The sequence below is a fragment of the Camelus ferus genome, chromosome 14, assembly GCF_009834535.1.
Source record: "Camelus ferus isolate YT-003-E chromosome 14, BCGSAC_Cfer_1.0, whole genome shotgun sequence".
In the NCBI taxonomy this organism is placed as follows: Eukaryota; Metazoa; Chordata; class Mammalia; order Artiodactyla; family Camelidae; genus Camelus; species Camelus ferus.
The window spans coordinates 10,579,612-10,603,846 of record NC_045709.1 but is presented as its reverse complement, the minus strand read 5'-3'; the positions used below and the strand labels follow the sequence as shown (position 1 = coordinate 10,603,846).

At 38.1% G+C, this 24,235-nt stretch overlaps 1 protein-coding gene across 7 annotated transcripts in view; it reads right to left on the bottom strand.

Annotated features, from left to right (window-relative positions):
- RNASEH2B (ribonuclease H2 subunit B) overlaps positions 1–24,235 on the bottom strand; it is a 61,981-nt gene that overhangs the window by 29,221 nt on the left and 8,525 nt on the right. For 6 of the 7 annotated variants that reach the window (XM_032496194.1, XM_032496197.1, XM_032496193.1 and 3 more), the window contains 4 exons: positions 10,973–11,044; positions 8,816–8,923; positions 6,339–6,415; positions 2,487–2,601 (listed from right to left, as the gene is read on the bottom strand). In XM_032496194.1, the coding sequence (XP_032352085.1) occupies positions 2,487–2,601; positions 6,339–6,415; positions 8,816–8,923; positions 10,973–11,044 (372 nt within the window). Of the gene's footprint in view, positions 1–2,486; positions 2,602–6,338; positions 6,416–8,815; positions 8,924–10,972; positions 11,045–16,328; positions 16,407–24,235 lie in introns of all 7 variants that reach the window. The other variant, XM_032496198.1, reaches the window with a different exon arrangement.

The window sequence follows — 24,235 nt, the reverse complement described above, 5'->3', positions numbered from 1 at the left end:
TTTTTCTGTACCTTTAAATTTCTTAATTTAAAAAAAACGGCTTCACCTGCCCATGTACTTTCCTTTTCAAAGCAGATATATTATCGACCTTTATACCTACCAGGTTTCTAAAAACTCTACGCCTCAAATTTTTCTTTCTTTCTTTTTCAGTGATAGTAAGGCAGAACGAAGTAACAGGTTACATTACACATGGTAAAAGATGTAAGCAGTTCTTCAGAAGTCTTGGTACTTTCTTTATAATTTAATTTTTCCCCTAATGATCTACATTCTGTAAATCTTAAATTAATGGAAGATTTAAAAACAAGAAATAATAAGATCTCTCATTCCTCAACCGTCAAGAAGGCCTCTTCATCAAAATAGACATAAGCAATTCCACGTTACTTGCTTCACCCCTTGATGCAGAATACAAATATGTGAAATATTTTTCTTTATGTCAGTTCTGTGTACAAGGACAGCATACTAAGACAGACATCATTTTCTGTGAAGATCCACAGGTAAATGCACGGTATTTTGAAGTTCATAAGTGGTTATTTAGAGCTGGTCAAACAAGACAAGTGTAGGGCATGCACTTTCTATTACAGCAGAACTTGCACAAGTCAGGCAACGTTGAGAGGTGAAAGAGATTAGGACAGGAGTTCAGATGATGATTCAACAAATGGTCAGGGGTTAGTGAGCAAGGAGGAAGGAACGGGAGAGTGGGAAGCTCTGGCTTTGAAACCCAGGCTGCAAGCAAACAAATGCCAGCATGGTAATATTATTTCTGAATGGTATTACTATTTCAGATTCTGAGTTTCTGGGTTTTGGTTTAAGATAACTGTTCTTATACAGTTATTAGAGTTTTAAATCATGAGTTAATTGCATTTTCAACTTCTGTTAACCTGGCAAAATTAAAATGACTTGTAATTATTCCTCACTGCGTTGGCTTTCAGAAATGGTTATGAGCAACTTCACCTGTCACCCACAAAAAGATTACTGTCCCCTGCTGAGCTCAGAATCAGGGAATGTCTTTAATGGGACTGCTTTGATAAAAACCTGGGCACCACACACCCCTCTGATCCAAAACAGAGCTCTAAGTCCGGCCAAGTATGAATTTAGTAGACCCTCCAAATGTGAAATGCAGTGAATGAGGTTACCCCCTTTCCCACCATAAGCTTACATTTCTTGGAATCACCACTTTCATGGTCGCAGAAGAACTGCCATAGTCGGCCAAACCAGCTCTAACCCCAAGTAACCACAACTTAGCCTGTTGTTTTGGTTCTCACACTGTTTCCATATTAACCCTGAAACTACCTGGATGATTTTTTGAGACACTGATGCTAAGTCTGTATGGTATTTCTAACCGGTCAAAACATAGTCACACATTGCCTCACTTCCTCCCCTCAAAGTTCAAGTGTATAGGATCTAAAATTCATCTCTGTTACCCCGTCTTCCCCTCCCACCCATGTCCCCTGTCTCCAGGAGGCCTCCTTGACACATCCGTGGGTCAAGGCACAAACCCAGAAGTCATCCTTGATTTTTCCTCCTCGACCATCGTCCAATCAACACATGAGCTTGCTACTTCCCTCTCCTGAGCTCAGGCAACTCTCCTCTCCCGCCCAGACCACTGCAGCATCCCCGTGAATCAGCCTTAGCTTCACACACAATAGCACTGTCCTCTTAAAACTCTGCTGACACTCACTACCATTAGGTCAAGTCCAGACACATATTAGGCCCTTCGCCACCTGAACCCCTGCCCAGCACTCTCACCCATCCTTTCCTTAAAACCTGAATGTATCCTTGAACTTCTTGGAACCTGCTAAGCATGACAGACTTCCATATGTCCACACTGCTGCTCTGACATCCTCCACTTAGAGGTTATTTCCCACAGGAGAGCAACGCACTTCCCACCTACCCGCCCTCCCCACCCCCCACACTTCCCTTACTCCCTACTGTCACTGCCCTATTTGTCATTCACCTCCATCAGAGTCGAAGCAAAGTGAGGGAAAGGATAATATTTTATTTATAACTATCCCCAGGGCCTGGTTCTTGTGCTCAACATATGCTTCTTAGCAGGTGCTCAATAAATGTTTCCTGAATCAATAAAGGCATAGATTTTATGCAGTTTTACAAATGAGAAACCTGGGGCAGAAAGCAGCAGTGACTTACCTAAAGTCACAGACTAGTTCAGAGAAGAACTGAGACTACAGCCTGAGCCCAGGCCCTGTAGGAAACAGGCCACCACCCTTCACGGGATGAATTTCGCAGACTGGACAAGCCAGTGCAGTAGGATGACTACTGGCAACCGGGGGTGGGGGGGTGGGAGGAGCCTCCAGGGGCGAGCCTGAATGGCAGCTTCCCTGTCTATGACCCACACAGAACCAGCAGTGTCCTGGGGGCCCGCGAGTGCCAGCATCGCGTCCCGGGGGCCCGCGAGCCGCTGCACTTCCACACAGATGCGCAGCCTTTCCAGCAGCCGCAAGCCTGCTTTCAAGGGCCATACACTGTACCTTTTTCCTCTGTCACGTGTTGAAGTAACTTCTCAAGCTCAGGAAGTCTCAGCAACAAGACGCAATTTGGAAACGCGTCGTCCATCACAACTTGATCAAGGGGCTGAAACTTGCCCTGAAAAAGACTCTAGGCAGTCAGGCTGCAGGCACTCCAGTCAACAAACTCATATATTAAAAAAAAAAGAGAGAGAAGACGATGTATTACCTCATAGCTGGACCTTTAAACCAAGTTCAAGGCCACTTGTTCCACCTAAGGAACCCCTCACCTGGGACAGGCTTTAGAACCGACTCCCGGTCCCCTCAGGAAGCTCTGGAAGGCACTGGGGTTCCAACCAGTGGCAAGAAATGCCTCAGTTTAAATGTTCTCTTTTTCCTTCGATAGTAAGAATAATTCACAGGTTTCCCAGATCTGACTGTCTTCAGATTTCTACCTTAATCTATATTCTTTCATGATCAACCAGTATGTTAAATATTTAACTACTGTAAAACAATATTCGACTTGCATGTAATAGATTACCACACAGTCATGATATAATAATTTCATAATAAACTGCTTCATTCTTGTTTCCTTTACCATATATACATAAGGTTTTGGAATAAGCAACTTGTTTGAGTAAAAACTTAGTAACAGTTGGGATAGCTAGACAGACGTACTGACGTTAAAATAAAACGATAGTTTAAAAAAAACAGGTCAACATTTCAAAAGTACATACTAACATTTTTTAAAATTAAATAGGAAAAGGTCACATCTAAAGTGTATGGTGTGAAATATCTGAATGCCTCACGGGTTATTTTAAGGGTCACTTCAAGTACTTAAGAGAAAGGTGGTTTAAAATGAATGCGAACCACTGCCTTGAGCTTCATTCTACATGTGTCAACCTGAACCAGCCGTAGCACCCCCACTGCCTCCCAGAGGGCCAGGGTGAGGATAACTCACCTGGTCTTAATGGGAAAGAGGCAAAGAGCGCCCCAGGTTGTGGGAGGGCCTTTAAAGACACACCAGTACAGGTAAGGAGGCTGGCTGGTGGCTTCCTCCTGTTAGAGCATCCGAGGAAACACTGCAAATGGGAGCCACCTGAAGTTCCCATCTCCTTCCCTGAATACTTCCAGGGCCTTCCTGGTGGTGACTAGAACCATTTCTGTTCCTTAGAGACACGTGACTTCCCAGCCTCACTGCTTGCAGGCTCTAATCATATTGGCTACCATAGTAGCTTCCAGATAAGTGGAAATATGATTAAACCAAGGAATAAAACTTTACTCATCCACACTGAAGAACAGAGGATGTGGGAAAGGAGGACAATGAGAGAAGACACACTGCATCAGGAGACAGTATGACAAGGGGTTAAGTTAGCTTTATTACTTTCAGTATTTAGAGCAAATTAAATTTATATAAATGCAAAATGGGAATTTTGGAAATTTGGTCTAAGCACTCAATGAGAACCCATAAGCACTTAAACTATTTGCAAACATGAGAGTACCAAATAGGAGTCTTCTAAGTGCTTAAATAACGCATTCCTTAAAGTCGTTATTTCAAAGGTTTCCAAGCTGTGGTTGGTGGATCCCTGGGAGTCCCCAGTACCCTTTCAGGTATTCAGTCCACAAGCTCCAAACTATTTTCATAATAATAATAAGATGCTATTTTCATTTTCACCGTGTTGACATTTGCACTTGATGATTCCAACGCAAAGGCAGGTAAAGCCTCTGGCTCCTTAGCACCAGTCAGGGTGGTGCCAGCACACTGCCCGGCAGCCACTGCATTCTTCCCTGCCCTGGACCAGCAGTTAAAAAAAATGCCATTTTCACTTAAGGATATCCTTGATTAAGGAGCAGAAGCAACTACTTTTATTTAAATCTTGAGTCTTGAGTGCAAGTTGGTTAAATGCTCTGTGTGATGACGGTCAAGTGTGGCTAAAGCACTTTTGTCACCACCAAGGCTTCGGGACCATCTTAGGGAGAGGCACTGTGTGACTGCCCGCCTTGCGAGCAGAACTAGCTGCCTTCTTCTCAATTTTTCACCTGGGAAAAAACCACCATGAACTATGGGGTTATTCAGACTTGAGTATTTGGCAGAACATAAATGAAGTGAGCCTGTCATTTCAAGGGAAAGACTGACAGTACTTGCAGCCACTGATTAAACTTGAACCTTAGGGCAAAAATTAGAGTTGTAGACAATCTGTAGCTGCCACTATGAGAAGCTTCTCAATACTCGAGTTTTCTAAAGAGATCAGTGGTGACACTAAGTTAACAAAGGGGTGTGTGTGTATGTGTGTGTGTGTAAAACGAATTGTGACGACATCTGGAAGACCTCATAATTCAGTGAAACAGTATTTTCCAAATGAACAATGCATGATATTGCAAAGTAATAAGGGTGGAAGATCCATTCTCAGGGCACCAATAGATTTTAATGCAACAACATGTTAAAAACAAGACAACAGGCCCAAAATGGAGTCATTTGTGCTAAGCCCAAACAGAGACTTACTTAATTAGTTTCAGCTCTCCCAGAAATGGAACCTTAAACCAGTCGATCCGTCACCTCCTAATCAGCACTAGCCCGGTCATTTCCCTGACAGACCCCACCATCCCTGCACAACCCAGCCACGTTTAGTCCAATCTGACTGCCCTGTTCCTGTTCCCTTCTGGCTGTGAAAATCTTTCGTTTTGTAGTTCCCTGGAGCGCCTTTCTACCTGCAAGAACAGATTCCGCCCAATTCATGAATCACTGAATAAAGCCATTAAGGTCTTTAAAGTGTACTCATCTGAATTTTTTTTTTTTTAACAAGAGCATGGGAAGTTCATTGACAGGGTTTCAGATGTCACACTGCAACTAACTTTTAAGAAATTACCACTTGTTGGTTTTTGGAGTAGTATCAAAGCAGAATAGCCACGACTGTCAAAAGGCTAACATATGACGCCTCCCTTTTCTGACCTCATATGCGTAAGGCTGCATATTCTTCATACTCTTCCACTGAAGCAATGTATGGAACCAGGCTGAATGCAGAACCAGATGTGAAAATCCAGTTGTCTCCTCTCCAGCCAGACATCAAAGAGATTTGCAAAAACCTAAAACAGTGCCAGACTCCTCACTGACTTTCACTGTTTGTTTCATTAAAAACATGTTATATGCTAACATATTACAGGATTTTAATTTTTATTTTAAAAGTAAATTAATAAAACTGTTCTTAAACTTCTCAGTTTTAGTTTCCAATGTTGTAAATGTTGATAGCTAAAACCCACAGGAAACAAGAGCTCTTTGGGATCCTTAATAATTTTCATGAGTGTAAAGGTGTCCTGAGACGAAAATGCTTCAGAACCTCTGGCTGGACCTATTACTATTAACAAACTCTGTCTTTGTATTGCAAAGGTGAATTTTACTCCATCCGGGATTCCTTAAGTCACAGCTACAGCTTCCCCATTAATGAATTTTTGCTGGACACACCCCAGCTTACCTATTTCACAGTCTCTCACAAAGGGGCATTTGAAAGATGATAAATTTTTCTTCTCTTAAGGCCTGAGGTCAATTTCTTAACATTTGTACTGTATTTCAAAACTAATGAGGACGTAATAAAATTTTCATTGTTGGGCTTTGTCAAACAAGTCGGGCAGCAGCATGAAGGGTCAGGCAGTTCTCAGAAGTCATCGGTAAACTAGCCCCACGTCAAGCCGGGCTCAGGTGTGCGAGCCAGTGCTCTCATCCGTACCAGCCCACACGGTACACGCGCTCTACACCAACCAAGTTAAATCTGAGATCTGTGAGGAATCTACATTCGGATCACTACGAGGAGAGAGAGGAGATCAAGTTAAAACGATCTGTACTGTTTCCCCAGTGTTAATGTCTCAACCTGAGAAACTCACCTCTTTATCAGCCTTTACAAGGTAGTAGAGAAGCAGGAACAGAGGGTCCATGGGTGTGGCAAAGTGAAGAAGACCTCCTATAGATTAAAAAGAGAATCTGATGTCTTGGAAAGACAACTTAGTTATTTCAGCTTAATCCCAATGTGGAAATCATTCATTGAAAAATATATGTGAAATTTCAAACTCGGAAGTTCCTCTTACATGGGCCCAAGATCCTTTGTGATTCTCTCAAAAGACAGAATATGGCCCATGAGATTTTACTCCAAAGAGCTTCAAACCTGCTTTCCATGGAGGAGAGCCAAGACACTGAACTAGATCTTTAACTTTCCATTTCTTCTTTAGAAATCATTTTTAACAGAGGCCCTCCTCTCCCCTCTCTCCCACCCCCCACCAAAAAAAAAAAAAAAAAAAATAGCAGGGCTGGGGGGAATAGAGACAGAACGTGAACCAGGCAAATATCAGGAAACCTGTGTAAGTCCATCTACAAAGCTGCAGTGAAGTGTAATTTCCTGTGCTTTTGAGGATGAAGCCATGGGAAACCAATATTATTCCCTCTGTGGATGGCTCCTTCTGTGGACTCTGGGCTCACAGCTCTGAACTGCCAATGACTCAAAGCTCAGAGGTTGTTACCCATTCTAGACCCTGCCTTGTCCCCCATCCCCCCCAAAATGCAAGAGGGTAGGAGTCTAATAACAAGACTGAGCGTAAGAAACTGGAAACTGCAGTAAGATTAGTGGAGGTCTCCAGGCTGAAAGGATAAAAAGGCAACTCAAACCACCCCAGCCACGTGCTCCTCACTTTTCTTTACTATTCTCCACTCCAAGCATCCCAGAGTCCTTCTTCCATGAAAGTGAACCAGAAAAGGTATTTCATCAAAAGAATAAACAATTCATTTATCTCCATACTTATTAACATGGTTTCAGAAAACATGTATTTACTTTTAGTCTCTAACAGAGCAACCTACCTATACAGCCAAGAAATTCTAACCCTAAATTACATATATGAATCCATCTCATAGTATGTAAAAAAAATTAAGGATATAATTTTATATGATGACATTAGTTGATTATTTTTTTAAAAGTAGAATTTTATGAAAACAACCTATCAGAAGCTCTAAGTTCAGTTTATACATGGCATCCATTGTATTCAGAAATTAGAAACAGGTTTCTCAGTCTGAAGACAATATCCTGGTGGCCATTCCTAAAAACAGCTCTTTCTTCAAGGTTAAGTTTAAAAAGAAGATAATGATGAAAAAAGCAGGTATCTTTGCTGTGAACCAAAAACTATAAAATATAAAGTCTATTAAAAAAAAAAGCAGGTACCAAGTCAGACAGTCCAGAAGAGATGATCAATCACTGCCTCCCAGTATTTTCCAGTTTCATCTGGATATTACTGTGTCTACCCAGCGAAACCGAAAGGCAAGCATATTATGTTAGAAGTTGGAACTCTCATATATTGCCAAAAGAAAAATAATAAAAGGGAACAAGAAAAAGGAATGTGTACTTGGCACCTACCAGGCTATATATATACACAGACTACCATTGCATTTTGGCAACTGAAAACCACTTCACATCATCTCCTGCACACAGGTATATGAAATTCATCACAGGCAATAAACCTGTCTTCTGAACGCCTTAGAAGAAAGGCAAAGTGGCCTTTCTACCTTAGCACTACGTGGCGACACAGACAATCAAAAGAAAGCGGAGAGCTTAGAAAGCAATAGAAAGTACTCACTGGAAACAATGAGAGACCTGGCAGAGGGAACTCAGAGTGCCTCAACCATCCCATGACTCCCCGACTCTCTCCCACAACTGTCAGGGCTACACGTGGTATTCTTCCTTCCCAGTCAATGCTGCCTCCAAATCAAGGAACTCCAAAAGAAACAGAAATTGGGTGTTGGGGTTGTGAGTGTGTGTGTGTGTGTGTGTGTGTGTGTGTGTGTGTGTGTGTGTGTGTGTTGGGGGGTGGCAGTAGTAATTTATATGAAAAAGCATTCAAAAATATCTTTTTCTACTCTATTCTATTTTAGAAGCTTTGTCAGTATCAAATCTGCAAGGAAATGCATTGGTGGTATAAGAGTGAGCATGTTGCCTTCTGTTTGCAAGGAAATAAGATGTTAAAAACCTGAAGATCCTCAGAAGTGGCTGACAGAAGAGCAAAGAGTTTCCAGTCAACACAATGTGCCCTCCATGAAACAAAGTCATCTAACTTCTTAGTTGGGATGTGTCAGTGTTTTAGGAGACAAATCAGAGTTGGTAGTTAAAAATTTCCTACCATCTACAACACAAAGGTATTGATCTAAACTTTCTCAAATGATCCTTCCTTTCTCCTTGATTAAACCCTGCTCTGATGCCAATGAAGAAAGAACCACGGACCAGACTCCAAACCAGGAGATTAGACCGAGACTCCCATGCACGAAGGCTGGAAAAGCTAGGGGGTGTGTTTAGTTAATGGAAATATATACACTAGTCACTTACCTGATTGAACTGATTCATTTATAAACCAAGAATGGTTTTTTTCCTTGAAAACTTTTACTTCAAACAGCTGTGGTAGACACATATTGAACAAGTAAATGGCTCCTTCCCCTGTTGAGACAAATCTGTTTTTTATTTGTAAGTTTTCACACACACACACACACACACACACACACACACACACACATTCTCTCTCTCTCTCTCTCTCTCTCTCTCTCAAAAGACTACCTAATAGTTCTGAGGAATGTTCCTAATACGAACATAAAGATACAGAGATACAGTCTCTACAAAGTGAGTCCAGGAAGGCTTGTAGCTATTACATACAGATGCTTCTTTTCCAGCTCCATCATCCTCATTGAACTTAGACCAATATATACGAAAGTGTAGATCATTTATCAACTGCCATAAAGCCTCTCACTGAGTCCTCCATCAGATCAGGAAGGAAAACCCATTCTTAAACTACCCAAACCTACTGGCTCAGCCAGATGGACTGCGCTGGCCTGTGGGCCAGTCTCCAGGGCAGCGTGCGTCACCAACACGGAGGGACGGAGACACCCCACAGGCCTGCACAGCTGAGAGGCCAGGGCCTTCCACTGTAAGCTGTGAGGAGTGAGGAAAGCCACACTCAACTGGATGAAAATTTCCCTTTCTTTCTCAAGATAAAAAATAAATACATAAAAAATGTTTAAAAAGGCTGTAAGGGGATGGAGGCTGTGCACATCTCCATGAATCTGAATGAATCCCTTCAATGCACAAATTTTTTTCCTAAACGCAGCACAATCAAGGACCCTGAGTTTGAATCTATCTCAGCCACATGCTGGGTGTGTGCCTTTGGGGAAGCTATGTAACCCTTTCGGTACTTCCGTTTCCACATCTGTAAAATGGAAGCAATACTGAACCTACCCTCTAAGGTTTTTATAAGGATTAAGAAGACAGAATACGTACACATAAAGTTCCTAATACGGTACCTGGCACATGAGTAAGTGCTCAGCCAAGGCTAGCCTTTATTTTTCCATAGTCAGTAGAGCAAAATGTTGTCCACAGACATTTAGATGAAACAAATTTAACAAGAAGCCTGGCTTTTTTGGTCCCTTTACTTTTGTTAGATGCTTTAGAACCTTTACTACTACCTGAAACTTCTCCTGAAAGCACATTTCTCACAGCTTAGCCTTATGTGCACCAAGGAGTTCCAAGTACGACAGCTGACCAATGACATTCCATTTCATTTTGAGGAAGAAAACACTGGAAGAAGCCAGAATTTTTGCCTCTCTTGTGGCTTCTATTTATGTGTCTTCCCAACAATAACAACAACAAGGCACCACCCACTGGATTACTCTTGCTTTCACTCCTCAGGATGACAGTCGCCAGGAGAATGCGCCAATTTGCTAAGTGTCAGATATCTACTCAAAACCTTATCGAATTAATAATAATCTTATAACACAAATCTTATAAAATAAACTAATGCGGAAACAATTCTACACAGAGATAAAAAATATCGCCAATATTACTATATACTTAGAGTGTATTTTAGTATTTTTAACTAAAAATTGTAAGACAAAACAAAATACACTGACTATAAAGTTAAAATTATTCCTGATAAAATATGCATCTCTTCAAAATACAATGTTTTTAAAGCAAAAAAATCACCCCCTGCAGGAAAAAAAATATACTATTTTTTTGACAGGACAAAATAAGAAAAGTACAGCTAAAAATGAAACCACTCAAAATCTTGGCGTGTCCAGTAAAAGCATTCCTGTTTTTTTAAACTCTGATTATTTATTTTACTTTGTAACATATAATGAATATAAATGGAGGCTAAGAAAAGTTGGCTTAAGAAGGCCAAGGAAAATTAATCTGCTTTCAAAGAGAAACCAAACACGCTACCTTTTTTTGTTTTGCCAGCATTTCTGATGAATGAACAAGTCTACGGATTAAAATTAAGAAGAAATAAAAAACACTTAGGTCGAGTGAATTATCTTAGAAGACTGGTAATGTCATTCACTTGCTTTTGTCATCATGTGATGCCATCTTATGTTTAAAAGCTATTCAGTAAAGACAAAACATACAAAGACAAACAAATATACACACTTTCAGTCATGATGTTTAAAAAAGTGCTCAAGTTACCATCATCAGAGGAGAGCGGAGGGGAGGAGAGCTTACCTGAACATGGGTTAACCAATTTCACAAACATAAGCCCAGTTTTCATCTTCTCTGCAGCATCTTTTAAATATTCTGGAAAGAAACGATGAGTTTGTAAAATTAAAAGATACTTGCTTTGTTGCTCAGTTTACTGTTTTCCTTTCCTCTATTTATATGATTTTTCTTTTCAAAAATTTTAACTCTGTCGCTTTCAAGCTGTGTGATCTTGTGCAAATTATCTATAAGGTGTAGTGGAATTTTAGGCAGTTTTAATTTGCTTCTTTGAGAAGTGACGAGGAGCAGGACTCAGGTGCCTGGGTTGTAACCTTGGCCCAACTACCTGGTAGCTTTGTCACCCCAGGCAAGGTTCTCATGTCCTGTCTTGGTCATCACACTTATCAAATGAAGATGACGACATATATACTTGCCTTCCAAAGGATTCAATTAGCTAATCTGTGAAAGTTCTTAACACATTCAGACAAACAGAAACACATAAATGACAGTACTTACTACTATTATTATTTTTATTGTTATTATTATTATGAAATAGAACACTTTAAAAATAAGTACTTATTGGACATTTACATTTTTCGCCCCTAAGTATCATTGTCTACTCATGTCCTCCGCGCATTTCCCCGGTAGGGCATTCATCTTCCTTTCACCACTTTATGGAGTCTTTGTACAGTAAGGATATCTTATCGATGCTGTTTTTAATGATTATTTTGCCACTTGGAAAATATAAAAATCTTTGTGTAATCCCATCAACATGTCCCTTCATGGCTGTCCATTTGTGTCACACTTAGAAAGGCCTTTTCTTCCTTAAGATTACATGAATTGCCCATATTTTCTTCTAACATTTTTACATTATATTTAACCTTTTTGGAACACATCTATGTATAAGATATGAGGAGACATCCAACTTTATTTCTTTTTCAGTGAGTTGTCCAGCTGTCTCAAGGCCATCTACTGAATAACCTAGGCTACATGTTTAAAACACATTTAGGAGTCTGTCTATAGGTGTTGAATTTTGACCCTCTAATCTGTGGCTATATTAGCATTAGGACTTCAATATTTTAATTACTGTAGCTTTAAAATACATTTTAACATCTGGCGAGTTAGGTCCTCTCATTATGTTTCCTCTACAATATTCTACTGTCAAAGTTTTAATCATGTAGATTAAAACATAAAAACCATGACAATTTCATTTATAACATCCTCATACATTTTGACTGGCATATTCATAGAACCCATTTAAAGAATTTCTCTCCAAAAGGAACCATGGGATTCTGTTTAATAAGGGAGCAGAGCAACAACCTACCAAGAGCAGATCAGAAAGCTTTGGGGAAGGAAATGTTTTAGTCACTTTTATTTCTACAGCCCTACTCCCTTTACCAGATCTTCATAAATGTAAATAAAACCAGCATGTTTAGAAATAGGCTTACTCTTACATGATATAAGTATAAATTTTTCTTAACAGGGACATTAACTATATTAAGAAAACAAAACCCTAATTTTGAGGTCTCCACATGCAACCAAATGGAGTAACAGAAACCCAACTTACCCTCCTACCTGAAACAACCAAAAAACAAAAACAAAAAAGACAAAATATGCGAAACAACTATTTTCAAGACACTGGAGGTGGAGCACGCAGGACAGTGATCTCCGAGATGGGAAACAAATGAGGTGAGCCCTGCAATTGCCCAGCTTACTGCCCTGAGAGAGTTTCCATGCCATGGTGCAGAATGAGAGAGCCCAGGTGAAGCCTGGCAGACTCCCTGAGTTGAAGAGATGGGAGAGTTCTCAAAACACCATGGCTAGAGTTCACAGGTCAGCACACAGGAAAGGAGAGAGCTACACAGAAAGAAAAGCTCAGAGATCTGCAAAGGGTACTGCTTGAGTATTCAACATAGTCCTGATCAGTGCATAGTGCATGCGTATGATATAACCACCTAAGGGCTAGGAGAAAAACTGCTGGACAGATTAGAGGGAACAGTACCCACATTCACTCAGGGCCCTGGATGGGGCCTATTCCTAGACAGACTGGAAAACGTCATAATTCAGGGGGCACTGGGTAGAGAACTCCAAAGGGTCTTGGCTCAGCAGTAGGGAACAAACAGCCCTAGACTAAATATTGCTCTGGTCTCACCAAACTAATTTTAAAACAAAGACCTAAAAGGATCAAACTGTTTCCATTTACCTCCGCTGTGTCCCAGAATGAAGTTCAAGATTATTTACAGAAATACAAAAATATTCATCCTCCAAAAAGGTAAAATTCAAAATGTCTGGAATCTAATCAAATATTACTAGGCATTCAAAGAAGCAAAAAAATATAATCCATAATGAGAAAAATAAACCAATTACTGAGAGAGGAGTATTGATATTAGACATAGATGTTATATGAATAGGCAAGAGGATTAAAAACCGTATTCTTCTTTTGTAAAGTACAAAAAGTTAAGCAGACACATAGAAGATTTTTTAAAAAGACCCAAGTTGAGATTTAAAAAAATACATCAGATATGATTAATGGTAGAAGAAAAGATGAATGAACTTGAAGACACAGCAATAGAAACTATCTAAAATGAAAAAATAGAGGTAAAAAAAGAATTAACACATCTTTAAAAGAAAAGAAAGAAAACATGATGAAGCTGTAGAAAATACTCCCCAAAAATGAAGGTGATCAATAGGCCCTTTTAGACACACAAGGGCTGAAAGAAATAATCACTAACGGACCCTCATGACAAAGAACGCTAAGGGAAGTCCTTCTGGTCAAAGGAATATGATACCCCATGAAAATATGAATCTAAACGAAGGAATGAGGAATACTGGTAATGGTGACTGCAGGGGTAAATAAGAATTTTTCCTATTATTTAAATCTCTTTAAAGATCACCGACAAAATAACAACAATTATTTATAAAATAATTATAAAAAGAACAACAAAAATAACAACAACTTAGCGCAGGGTTTGTAACATACGCATAAATAAAATATATGACCACAGCAGCATGAAGGCCAAGAAGGGAGAAATGAAAACATTCCACTGTAAGGTTCTCATACTCTATGTGGAGTGGTGTTAGATCACTTGAAGGCAGACGCAGTCATTTAAATATGTGCAGTAAACCCTAAAGCATCCAGTAAAACTATAAAACAAACAAAAAATGCTGTCACTAATAAGACAACAAAGGAGATGAAATAGAATCATAAAAAATACTCGATTCACAATTCAAAAGAAGGCAGAAAGGGAGTGAAAGAAGGACAAAGAACAGAGGAGACAAATGGAAAACAAACAGCAAGAAGACAGACTCAAACCTAACCAGATCAAAAACCATATTCAGTGCAAAAGGTGGAAATTGTCAGACTGGATAAAAAAGAAAGAAAAAATTACATGCTGCTGTAAGAAACACATTTTCTACATAAAGACGCAAGTAGATTAAAAGTAAAAGGAAGAAGATAGAGTGTGCTTAACATGCTAACACTAATTAAAAGGATGAAATGCTTCTGCTAATAACAAAGAATACTATCAGGGATAAAGAAGGTCATTTCATAATGATAGAATGATCATGAGGAAATAATCCTAAATGTTTATGATCACAAACACAGAGCTTCAAGATATACAAAGTAAAAATGGACAGAACCCTCTGCCCCTTCTCTCACTCTGGCAACCACTAATCTGTTCTCCATCTCTAAAATGTTGTCATTTTGAGAACGTTATATAAATGGAACCATACCGATTCAATTTTAAGAAGTCTTTTAAGACTTTCCTTTCTGCAACTTATAAAAATGTAAAGGGTAAAGTTTAGCACTGTTAAAAACCTTCCACAAAACTAAAACAGGTTGTGGTTTTCTCTCCTTTCCCCGCCTGCTGTTTCTCACTTTTCCAGCATCACATTTCTTCATTATGTCTCAAGGCATAGAAAAGGTGACTTCTCTCTTTTTCAGCAATACAGCCTTTATTTTATTTCTGTATGACAGTAAATCTTTCAACTGTAACTTGGTGAATTATCACTGATTTCTTTTAACAGAAAATTTTGGTTCTAGTGATTCTTGCCAGTACTCCTTCAGCTTTCCCATTCCTCTGAAACTTAAAATAACCGAATTTTACAAATAACTAGAATCTAGGAAAACATATTTTTAATAATTATTCAAGGAAAGCAGTGTTTCTATTTTTCCCAGGAAGGGCAGTAAGTCCAGAGGATTAGCTATAGCCTAAAATGTCAAACTATAAGAACTTTGGAATTACTAAGTACAAATAAATACTGACATTAATGTGTTCTGCTGCAAATGCCAGTGTTCTCTGAAATATGCTTTGAGATATATTAGTGTAGATAACACTGAAATGTTTATGCAGTAGGGAAAAAAAGTATCTTTTCTCATATTGAGCCAACAATATGAGAATATTGAGCTTGCTGTTGGTCTCGGTTTTTCAACACAGAATTCCAAGTGGGATGCTATACTCTTTAACTATAGAATGCATTTCAGAATTAATCTCTCCTGCCAACTTCATTCATTCATTTGTTAATTACTGATTAGTATAAATAGACCCAGCCCCTACCGATGGGCCATGGGGAACTTTTGGATATTCCATGGAAGAGACAGATATTGAATCAAATAATCACATAACTGTAGACTGCAAATATAACAACTGTTAAGAAAAAAAAATACATGGAATATGAGACCTTATGATAGAGACTATAACACAGACAAGGAGGTCTGGGAAGGCTTCCTGTGTCTAGCACTGGTTGAGTTCTTTGCTTTGATGGCTAAGGAGTCAAAGGAAATAATGCATTTACTTTACCAGCTAAATATTTAGTTGGCTCCTGGGCCAAAGCAGTCCACAAGCGGGCTTTGCTTGATATGCATATTTTTTTTAAAAAAATTTGAATTAGGTGCTAATATTTGGAAATCAGGTGATTTTACATAAAGTACAGATGTCAGATATATTTTCCCTAAATATGAAAAAAATTATTAGGAAAAGATTTTGCCTTGCACAATCAAAACACCTGGCAGCAACAAATTTATTTTGTCAAATGGCAACTACCACTGTCTACCCTTAGTCCTCCAAGGCATCTGTGCACTCATCGCATGGCTGGATGACTGTTGAACGCCACATCTGTCCTCACTTAACTGCATTCTCATTTTCTAGATTCCATGTACCCACTGCATATATCAGGTGCTGAATAAATAGCCATTTAGTATTAAACACTGTCCTCTTATTGAAACTGATTTCTATGACCAGTTTTACTATTCCAGGCACTGAGGATATAGCTATGAAAAAGACAAAGCCCCTGTGCTCACAGAGACTGTATTCAATACACGCCTTCACCTTCTCCTGTCTTACTTCTCCATCCCAGTCCCTCCATCCTCATGCTGGGCCCTCACCTCTCAACCATCCAGTCCCAGGGCAGGGAAGAGGACTCAGATCTGCCAGAACCTAGAGGCCCTGTGTCCAGAACCGCACTGTTAAAACAGAAATAAAATGCATTCCATAAATGTGAGCCACATAGGTAATTTAAAATTTTCTAGGAGCCACAATAAAAATAGGTAAAATTAGTTTTCAACGATATATTTTATTTAACCCAGTGTATCTCAATATTTTCATTTCAATATATTAAAAACATGAAATGTGTTAACACGATGTCAGCTGTGGGTTTTTCATAGATGCCTTTTATCAGATTAAGAAAGTTTCTTATTACTGATTTTTTGAGTGTTTGTTATCCTTCCTAGGATAAATCCCACTTGGTCATGGTGTATAATCCTTTTTACACGCTCCTGGATTTGGTTCGCTAGTTCTTGAGGGTCTTTGCATCTGTGTTCATAAGAGATATTGGTCTGTAATTTTCTTATGACATCTTTGTCTGGTTTTGGTATAAGAGTAATACAGGCCTCATACAATGAGTTGGGAAGTATTCTTTTTCCATTATTGGGGAAAGTTTATAAAAAAAATTGGTGTTAATTTGTTCAGTGTTTAAAGATTTTTACCAGTGAAGCTATCTGGGACTAGGCTTTATGGGAAGGTTTTAATTTACTGATTTAATCTCATTACCTGCTATAGGTCTGTTCAGATTGCCTGTTTCTTCTTGAGTCACTTTTTTGTAATTTATACCTTTCTAGGGATTTGTCCATTTCATCTACATTCTCTATTTTGTTGGCATACGGTTGTTTATAGGATTCCTTTATGATCTTTTTTTTCATTTCTGTAAGATCAGTAATAATGCCCTCTATTTCATTCCTAATCTTAGTAATCTGAATCTTTTTTTCCTTGGTTAGTCTAGCTAAAGATTTGTCAATTTTGTTTATCTTTTCCAGGGGCCATTTTTGGTTTCACTGATTTTTCTCGTTTTACTATTCTCTACTTTATTTCTTCTCTAATCTTTATTTCCCTCCCTCTGTTTGCTTTGGGTTTGATTTGTTCTTCTTTTTCTAGTTTCTTAAGGTGAAAGATCATGTCTTTTTTATGATTAGGTTATTGATTTGAGATTTAAAAATATATATAGGCATGTACAGCTATATATTTTACTCTAAACTCTGCTTACTTGCATTTCTTATGTTTTTGATATACTGGGTTTCATTTTCCTTCATTTCAAAGTACTTTCTAGTTTCCCTTATAATTTCTTCTTTGATCCATCAATTATTTAGGAGTATGTGGTTTGATTTCCATATCCGTGAATCCCTTAAATTTCCTTCTATTAATTGTCTTTCACTATTAGTGAAAATTCATTTCACTATTTTTACAGAACGTATTTTGTATAATTTCAGCCCTTTTACATTTATTGATGTTTGCTTTATGACCTATGGTACGGCCTACGCTGCAGAATGTTTTATGTTCACTTGGGAAGACTGTGTATCACAGTTAGGTGGAATGTTCTACAGATGCTTCTTAGGTCTTGCTTGTTTATAGAGTCGTTCAAGTCTTCTGTTTCCCTGATGATCTTCCTCCTAGTTGTTTTATCCATATTGAAATGGGTTATTGAAATCTCCCACTATTATTGTTCAATTGTCTATTATCATCCTTCAATTCTGTCAGCTTCTGGTTCATGCATTTTGGGGCTCTGCCATTACATGCATATAAGTTTCTAACTGTTATATTTTCCTAATAGACTAAACTTGTTATCATTATAATATGCCCCTCTTGTGTCAGGTAATGATTTTTGTCTTATAGTCTATTTCATCTGATATTAGTATAACCACTTCAGCTCTCCCTTGGTTATTACTCTTTGCATGGTTATGTCTTTTTCCATCGTTCATTTTCAACCTATTTGCATCTGTGACTCTAAAGCGCGTCTGTGATTTTAAAGTATGTATCCCGTAGATAGTATATAGTTGAATCATGTTCGCCACCCCACCTCCATTCTGCCAATCTCTACCTTCCAATAGGAATTTTTAATGCATTTATATTTAATGTAATTACTGATGAAGTAAGATTTATATCTGCCATTTAACTCTTTGTTTTCTATATGTCTTATGTTTTTGTTCCTTTATTCCTCTATTACTAACTTCTTTCCTGTTAAACAGATATTTTCCAGTGCACAATTTTAATTCCCTTGTTGTTTCATTTACTATATTCTTAGTGGCTGTCCTGGGAATTACCTTCAGCACCTTAACTTACAAGAATGTAGTTCAGATTAATACTGACTTGAAAACTGTAATAACATATAGAAATTTTCCTGCAGTGTAGTACTTTTCCTTCCCCCTCCTTTGTATTATTATCATACAAATTACATCTTTATATAAGCCAATCAATAGTTTTATAATTATTGCCTTATAAAGCTGTATTTTAAACCAGATAGTAGAAAGAGTTACAAACAAAAATACACTTGTACTGTTTTTTACATTTATCTATGTGACCTACATTCTTCATGTGGATTCAAGTTACTGTCAAGTGCACTTTTTTCAATCTGAAGGACACCCTGTATGATTGCTGGAGACAGGTGTAGTAGTGGTGAATTCTTTCAGTTTTTCTTTATCTAGGAATGCCTTAGTTTCTCCCTCAGTTTTGAAGGAGTTTTGTCAGATAGAGAATTCTTGGTTGAGCATTTTTCTTTCAGCATCTTGAATGTGTCATCTCATTAACTTATGGCCTCTATGGTTTCTAATGAGAAGTTAGCTGTTAATCTTATTGAGGATCCTTGTACTTGATAGGTCATTCTTCTCTTGATTTCAAGATTCTTTCTTCATGTTTGTCTTTTGACAGTTTGACTATGATGTGAATAGGTGTGGATCTCTTTTAATTTATCCCCTTGCAGTTTACCGAACTTCTTGAATTTGTAGATTACTTTTCATCAAATTTGGGAAGTGTTTCACCATAATTATTTAAATATTCTTTCCCCCACTTTCTCTTTCTCTTCTCTGGGACTCCCATTATAAATATATTGATTTCCTTGATGGTGTACTACAGGTTTCTGAGACTGTGTTCAGTTTTCTGAATTCTTTTTTCTTTCTGTTCCTCAGGCTGGATAATCTCAATTGATCTGTCTTCAAGTTTGCTATTTCTTTCCTCTTCTAGCTCAAATCTGCTGCTGAGCCTGCTAATGACATTTTCTTTTCAGTTATTGTACTTTTCAATAGCAGAATTTACATATTCTTTTGTAATTTTTCTCTCTCTTTATTGATACACTCTATTTTGTGAGACTCCATTGTCATACTTTATTTCTTTAGACATACTTTGCTTTAGTTCTTTAAGTATATTAATAATAGCAGATTAAAGTCTTTGCAGAATAAGTCCACATTTGGCCCCCTCAGGGGCAGTATGTATAGATTACTTTTTCCCCTGTGTATGAGCCATACTTTCTTGTATCTTTATGCGTCTCATATCTTTTTATTGAAAGCTGAACATTTTAGATAATATAATAATAGAAGTGACAATTCGGAAATCAGACTCCCTTTCAATACTTCTCTAAGATTTACTGTTGTTGCTCCTTTCGGTCATCATTGCAGTTGTTACAATTTGTTTGTTTAGTGACTTTTCTGGCCTAATCCTGTAATCTCTATTCCCTGTAGTGCAACCACTGATATCTCAGTTAGCTTAGTGGTTAGCTAATGATTGGTCTGAGATTTCCTTAAATGTTTTGAATCAAAAAGTCTCTCAATGTTTGCTGCGGGCGTCTGCATGTGTTAAGGCACCACACCAACACTCAGGCAATTTAAACTTCTGCCTTAGCTTTTAATAATGCTTGCCTAGGGCCTCAAGGTCAGTCCAAGGTGAGAGATTAGGGCCCTCTCAGGTATCTCCTAGGCAGGCACACAGCCCTCTAACTCCCTAGGAATATGTCAAGAGCTTTTCAAAGCCTTTTATGGAGCTCTTATTCCCATATCTTCCTTTTAAGTTTTTGGCCAGGTTCTTATTTGCCCCATTGATAATGCCCCCTCAGCAGGTGATATGTTAAACTGCTACTAACTGTTTTGACAAAGGCCTTAGGATAGGGTTTTCCTGCAGAGCGAGTTCTGAGCTCCAATCAGGTCAAATGACAATGCCCTGTGAACAGGTTTTTTCCAGGGAGCTGCAAGACAGGTCACACAGGGACAATGCTCTGGGAATCAGATTTTTTTTCCTTTTTTTTTTGAGGAGCTCCAAACAAGGCCTGCCCATCCAGTGGCTGCTAGGCTGCTGGTTTTCAAGGTTACTGCAGATCTGAGTAAATGGAGATGGGAGCAGTTCAAGTTGCAATGCCACAAACCCTGTTCAATGAGATTCAGCAGTTTTTCCTGAATAAACACTCCTCAGATTGTTGGAAGCCTTTGGCTAATTCTGAAGAGTTCTGAAAAAGTTGATTTTGGCCATCTTTGCCAATGTTTTCATTGCTTTTATGGAGTGGTGGATTTACCCCCACCAGATTTTGAAGGCTTATATAAAAATAACTCGTATCGCTTTAATACTTCTAATACATTCCTTAGTCAATAATTTTGTGTGTGCCTTAGGCACATAACATCACTTAAAAAAATATTTTTAATTGAAGTATAGTCAGTTTACAATGTTGTGTCAACTTCTGGTGTACAGCACAATACTTCAGTCATATAGGAACATACTTACATTTGTTTTCATGTTCTTTTTCACCATAGGTTACTACAAGATATTGAATATAGTTCCCTGTGCTATACAGTATAAACTTCTTGTTAAAATTACTTTTGACTTTAAACTAAAGGCTCTGTCAAAGATAAAGAGTTCTTTTACCTTCATTTGAATGTGGAAAATTCTGGGTCATCCCATGGGCCAGTTGCTCACCCACCAAGCTTAGAAGCTCCATCTTTTTTCTAATCTAACTTTTACCTGTATCTAGCACAGCTGAAGGATAGCTAAATTAATTAGGGAAGAAAAATGTGCTTTTAGAATAATGGGAAGGAATCGGAAAAGTAGGAGTGGGAGTATAGAGAAGGATTTTCCTCTATAAACCTATTTTTAACTGATGCCTATTTCTTTGATAATCTCAGCATAGAACACAAGATCTGGAGTCAGGTCCATAATCCAATCCCAGCTCCTCTTCTTACTCAGCAGTGACTTTGGGCAAGAAATTCAACCTCTCCGTCTCTCACTCGTCTCATTTACAAAATGGGCATAATAATTATTTCACAGTTTTGTTAGGCTTAAATGTAATATATGTCGAAGTGCCTACAACATGCAATAAATACTTAATTAAAAATCAGTTCCCTTGCTCTCAGCATGGAAACGTTAAGAACATGTAGGGAATATTAAGATAAAAATACAAAAGCTAAGAATTCTAAGCACATAACTGCCAAAGGGTCTAACAATTAGCTTTCCAAGAGGAGATTAAATTAGGACCAGTACAGGCATACTGCAGAGATACTGCTGGTTCAGTTCCAGACCACTGCAATAAAGCAAGTATCACAATAAAGTGAGTCACACAAATTGTTTGGTTTCCCAGTGCATATAAAAGTTATGTTTATACGATACTATAGTCTACTAAGTGTGTAATAGCATTATGCCTAAAAAAAAGTACATATTTCAATTTAAAATATTTTATTGCTAAAAAACGCTATCATTTGATCTTTCACCGAGCTGTAATCTTTTTTGTAACAGTAACATCAAAGATCACTGATAACATAACAAATATAATAATAATGAAAAAACTGAAATATGCCAAGAATTACCAAATGTGACACAGAGACACGAAGTGAACAAATGCTGTTGGAAAAAATGGTGCCAATAGACTTACCCAATGCAGTTGCCACAGACTTGTTGATTTGTTAAAAAAAAAAAAAAACACAGTATTTGCAAAGCACAATAAAATTATGCCTGTATATTCTTTCTAAGAAGCCTGAACACAGTGCATTTTATGTGCAAAAATTAAGATGACGTAAGTGAAGTACCCAGGAGTTCCTGGCACATGGAATATGCTTGATAAGTGTTACATGAATTTGTTGCTTGATTTTAGCAAAAGCTCAGTAAAAAACGGTAAAACAAGTTTTCATACTTAATGAGCCAAACTTCACTCATCTAGAAAATTTATTCACATGCAACACCTTCTTCCAAAACCATGCTGAATAAAATAAGACCTTTTCACATTATGGTTTTTAAAGAGTAAGCTCTATACTTTCTTTTCCTGACTGTTGTCTCTTATATAAGGGATGACATAAGCCATGCTGGCTAAAAGAGTGTTTCTACAAAAACAAAAAATTCAGACAAATCAGAAGCAGGTACTCAGTCCTTTTGGCCATTACAGATTCAATAATATCTTAAACTTCCCAATTATCTCAAGCCCTGCCACTTGAGTTTATGTCTAACCAATTCCACACAGTTTTCTTATGGTCTCTGAGTTCTGTATAAAGATCCGGTTTTATGTCCCACTGGTCACCATTAACTCTTGCAGCAAATCTTCCATCTGTTTACCATACCGATCTAAATACCTCAACAAAAGGAAACTCTGATTGCTACTTTCCTGACATTTGAACTTTAAAGAAAACATACCAATGACAAAGAGACAATTGTGGCCAGTGAATGTAAAATAACAAATAACAGCTAATATGTGTGCGGCACTTACTATAGACCAGACAGCGTCCTTTATGTAAATTATGTAATATAATCCTCATAGTAAGTATCTCTGTGAGGTAGGGTACCATTTTAATTTCTACCTTTTTAGATGAGAAATTTGCTAAAGTAAGAAAGCTGTCCGAGGTCATGGAGCTATTCAACTACACAGAGAGCCAAGATTTAAATCAGGCAACAAATGTTTTAAACTATGACCCTGGAGAAACTCTTAATCTGAAGTCCCATCCTTCTTAACTCAGGAAACACAAACTGTGGCTCTGAAACCCAATAATTATCTTGGTGTAACTGTTTTCCTGTGACACAAACAGCTCAGACTCATCTGTCCCCTTCCTGTCCTGTCCTCCTCAGCGTCAAAGACCAGAGTTTTCTCATCAGCTGCCCCCACTCCAGTCCAGCCAGTTTCCCACACTGCCAGGGAGGCAACAGAAGGAAGAGCAAAGGGGGGAGCCAAGGAAAGTGAGACAGAAAAAAAGGCAGGATCAAAAAATACACAAAAGAAGGATGCTAGAAATTTGTTGTGGGATACAAGAAACATCTGGTGATAAAAACAGATAAAGTCAAGTTTGACCAATGGCAAAAAAAAGAAAACTGATCTTACTAGTAATGACAATATCCTATGCATAGCTGCACATGCCCTCTGCCCCCACTTATCTGTGACATTTTAATGCTTAAAAATTAGAGTACACAGCACGTATCAGTGCAGAGACTTAACCATTCAGTAATTTTGAAAAGTTACTCATGAAGTATTGTACAAGCCAAAATGGAACATTATTTTTCATCTGCAGATTATGTAGTATGTGGGTTGTTGTACACTTGATATGAAGTTATTTATCAACTAGTTTTTAAACTTGGCAGCTCTTTCTTCTCCCTCTCTTGGTTAAGACAAGTTTCTTCGTATCATTTAAAGTTCAAAGACACGAGACAGGAGAGAGAGCCACTTTTTTTGCCAAGTGTTCTTATGACTTGGAAGCAACAGGCATTTGTTCGTGACCCTGTCTGGTTTTTGGCACATGGCAGATAAGCTGAGAAACACACACCCACTGTTACACGGAGAAGAAAGAACAGACATCAAAGCACCACTCATTTTATTTTTAGATACCGTATCAAGGCTATTCAGGTTTCTTAAGAAGATCCAATAGGAGAAAAAAAAATGAAATTATCACTCTCATGCTCATGCAATACTATGTCCTAAATAGGTCCTAGTTCATTTTCTTTAGACTTCAACCATTAGAATATATTCAGATCCCCTGGTTCCCTTCTGCCTGATTGCCAGAGAAACCTCCTT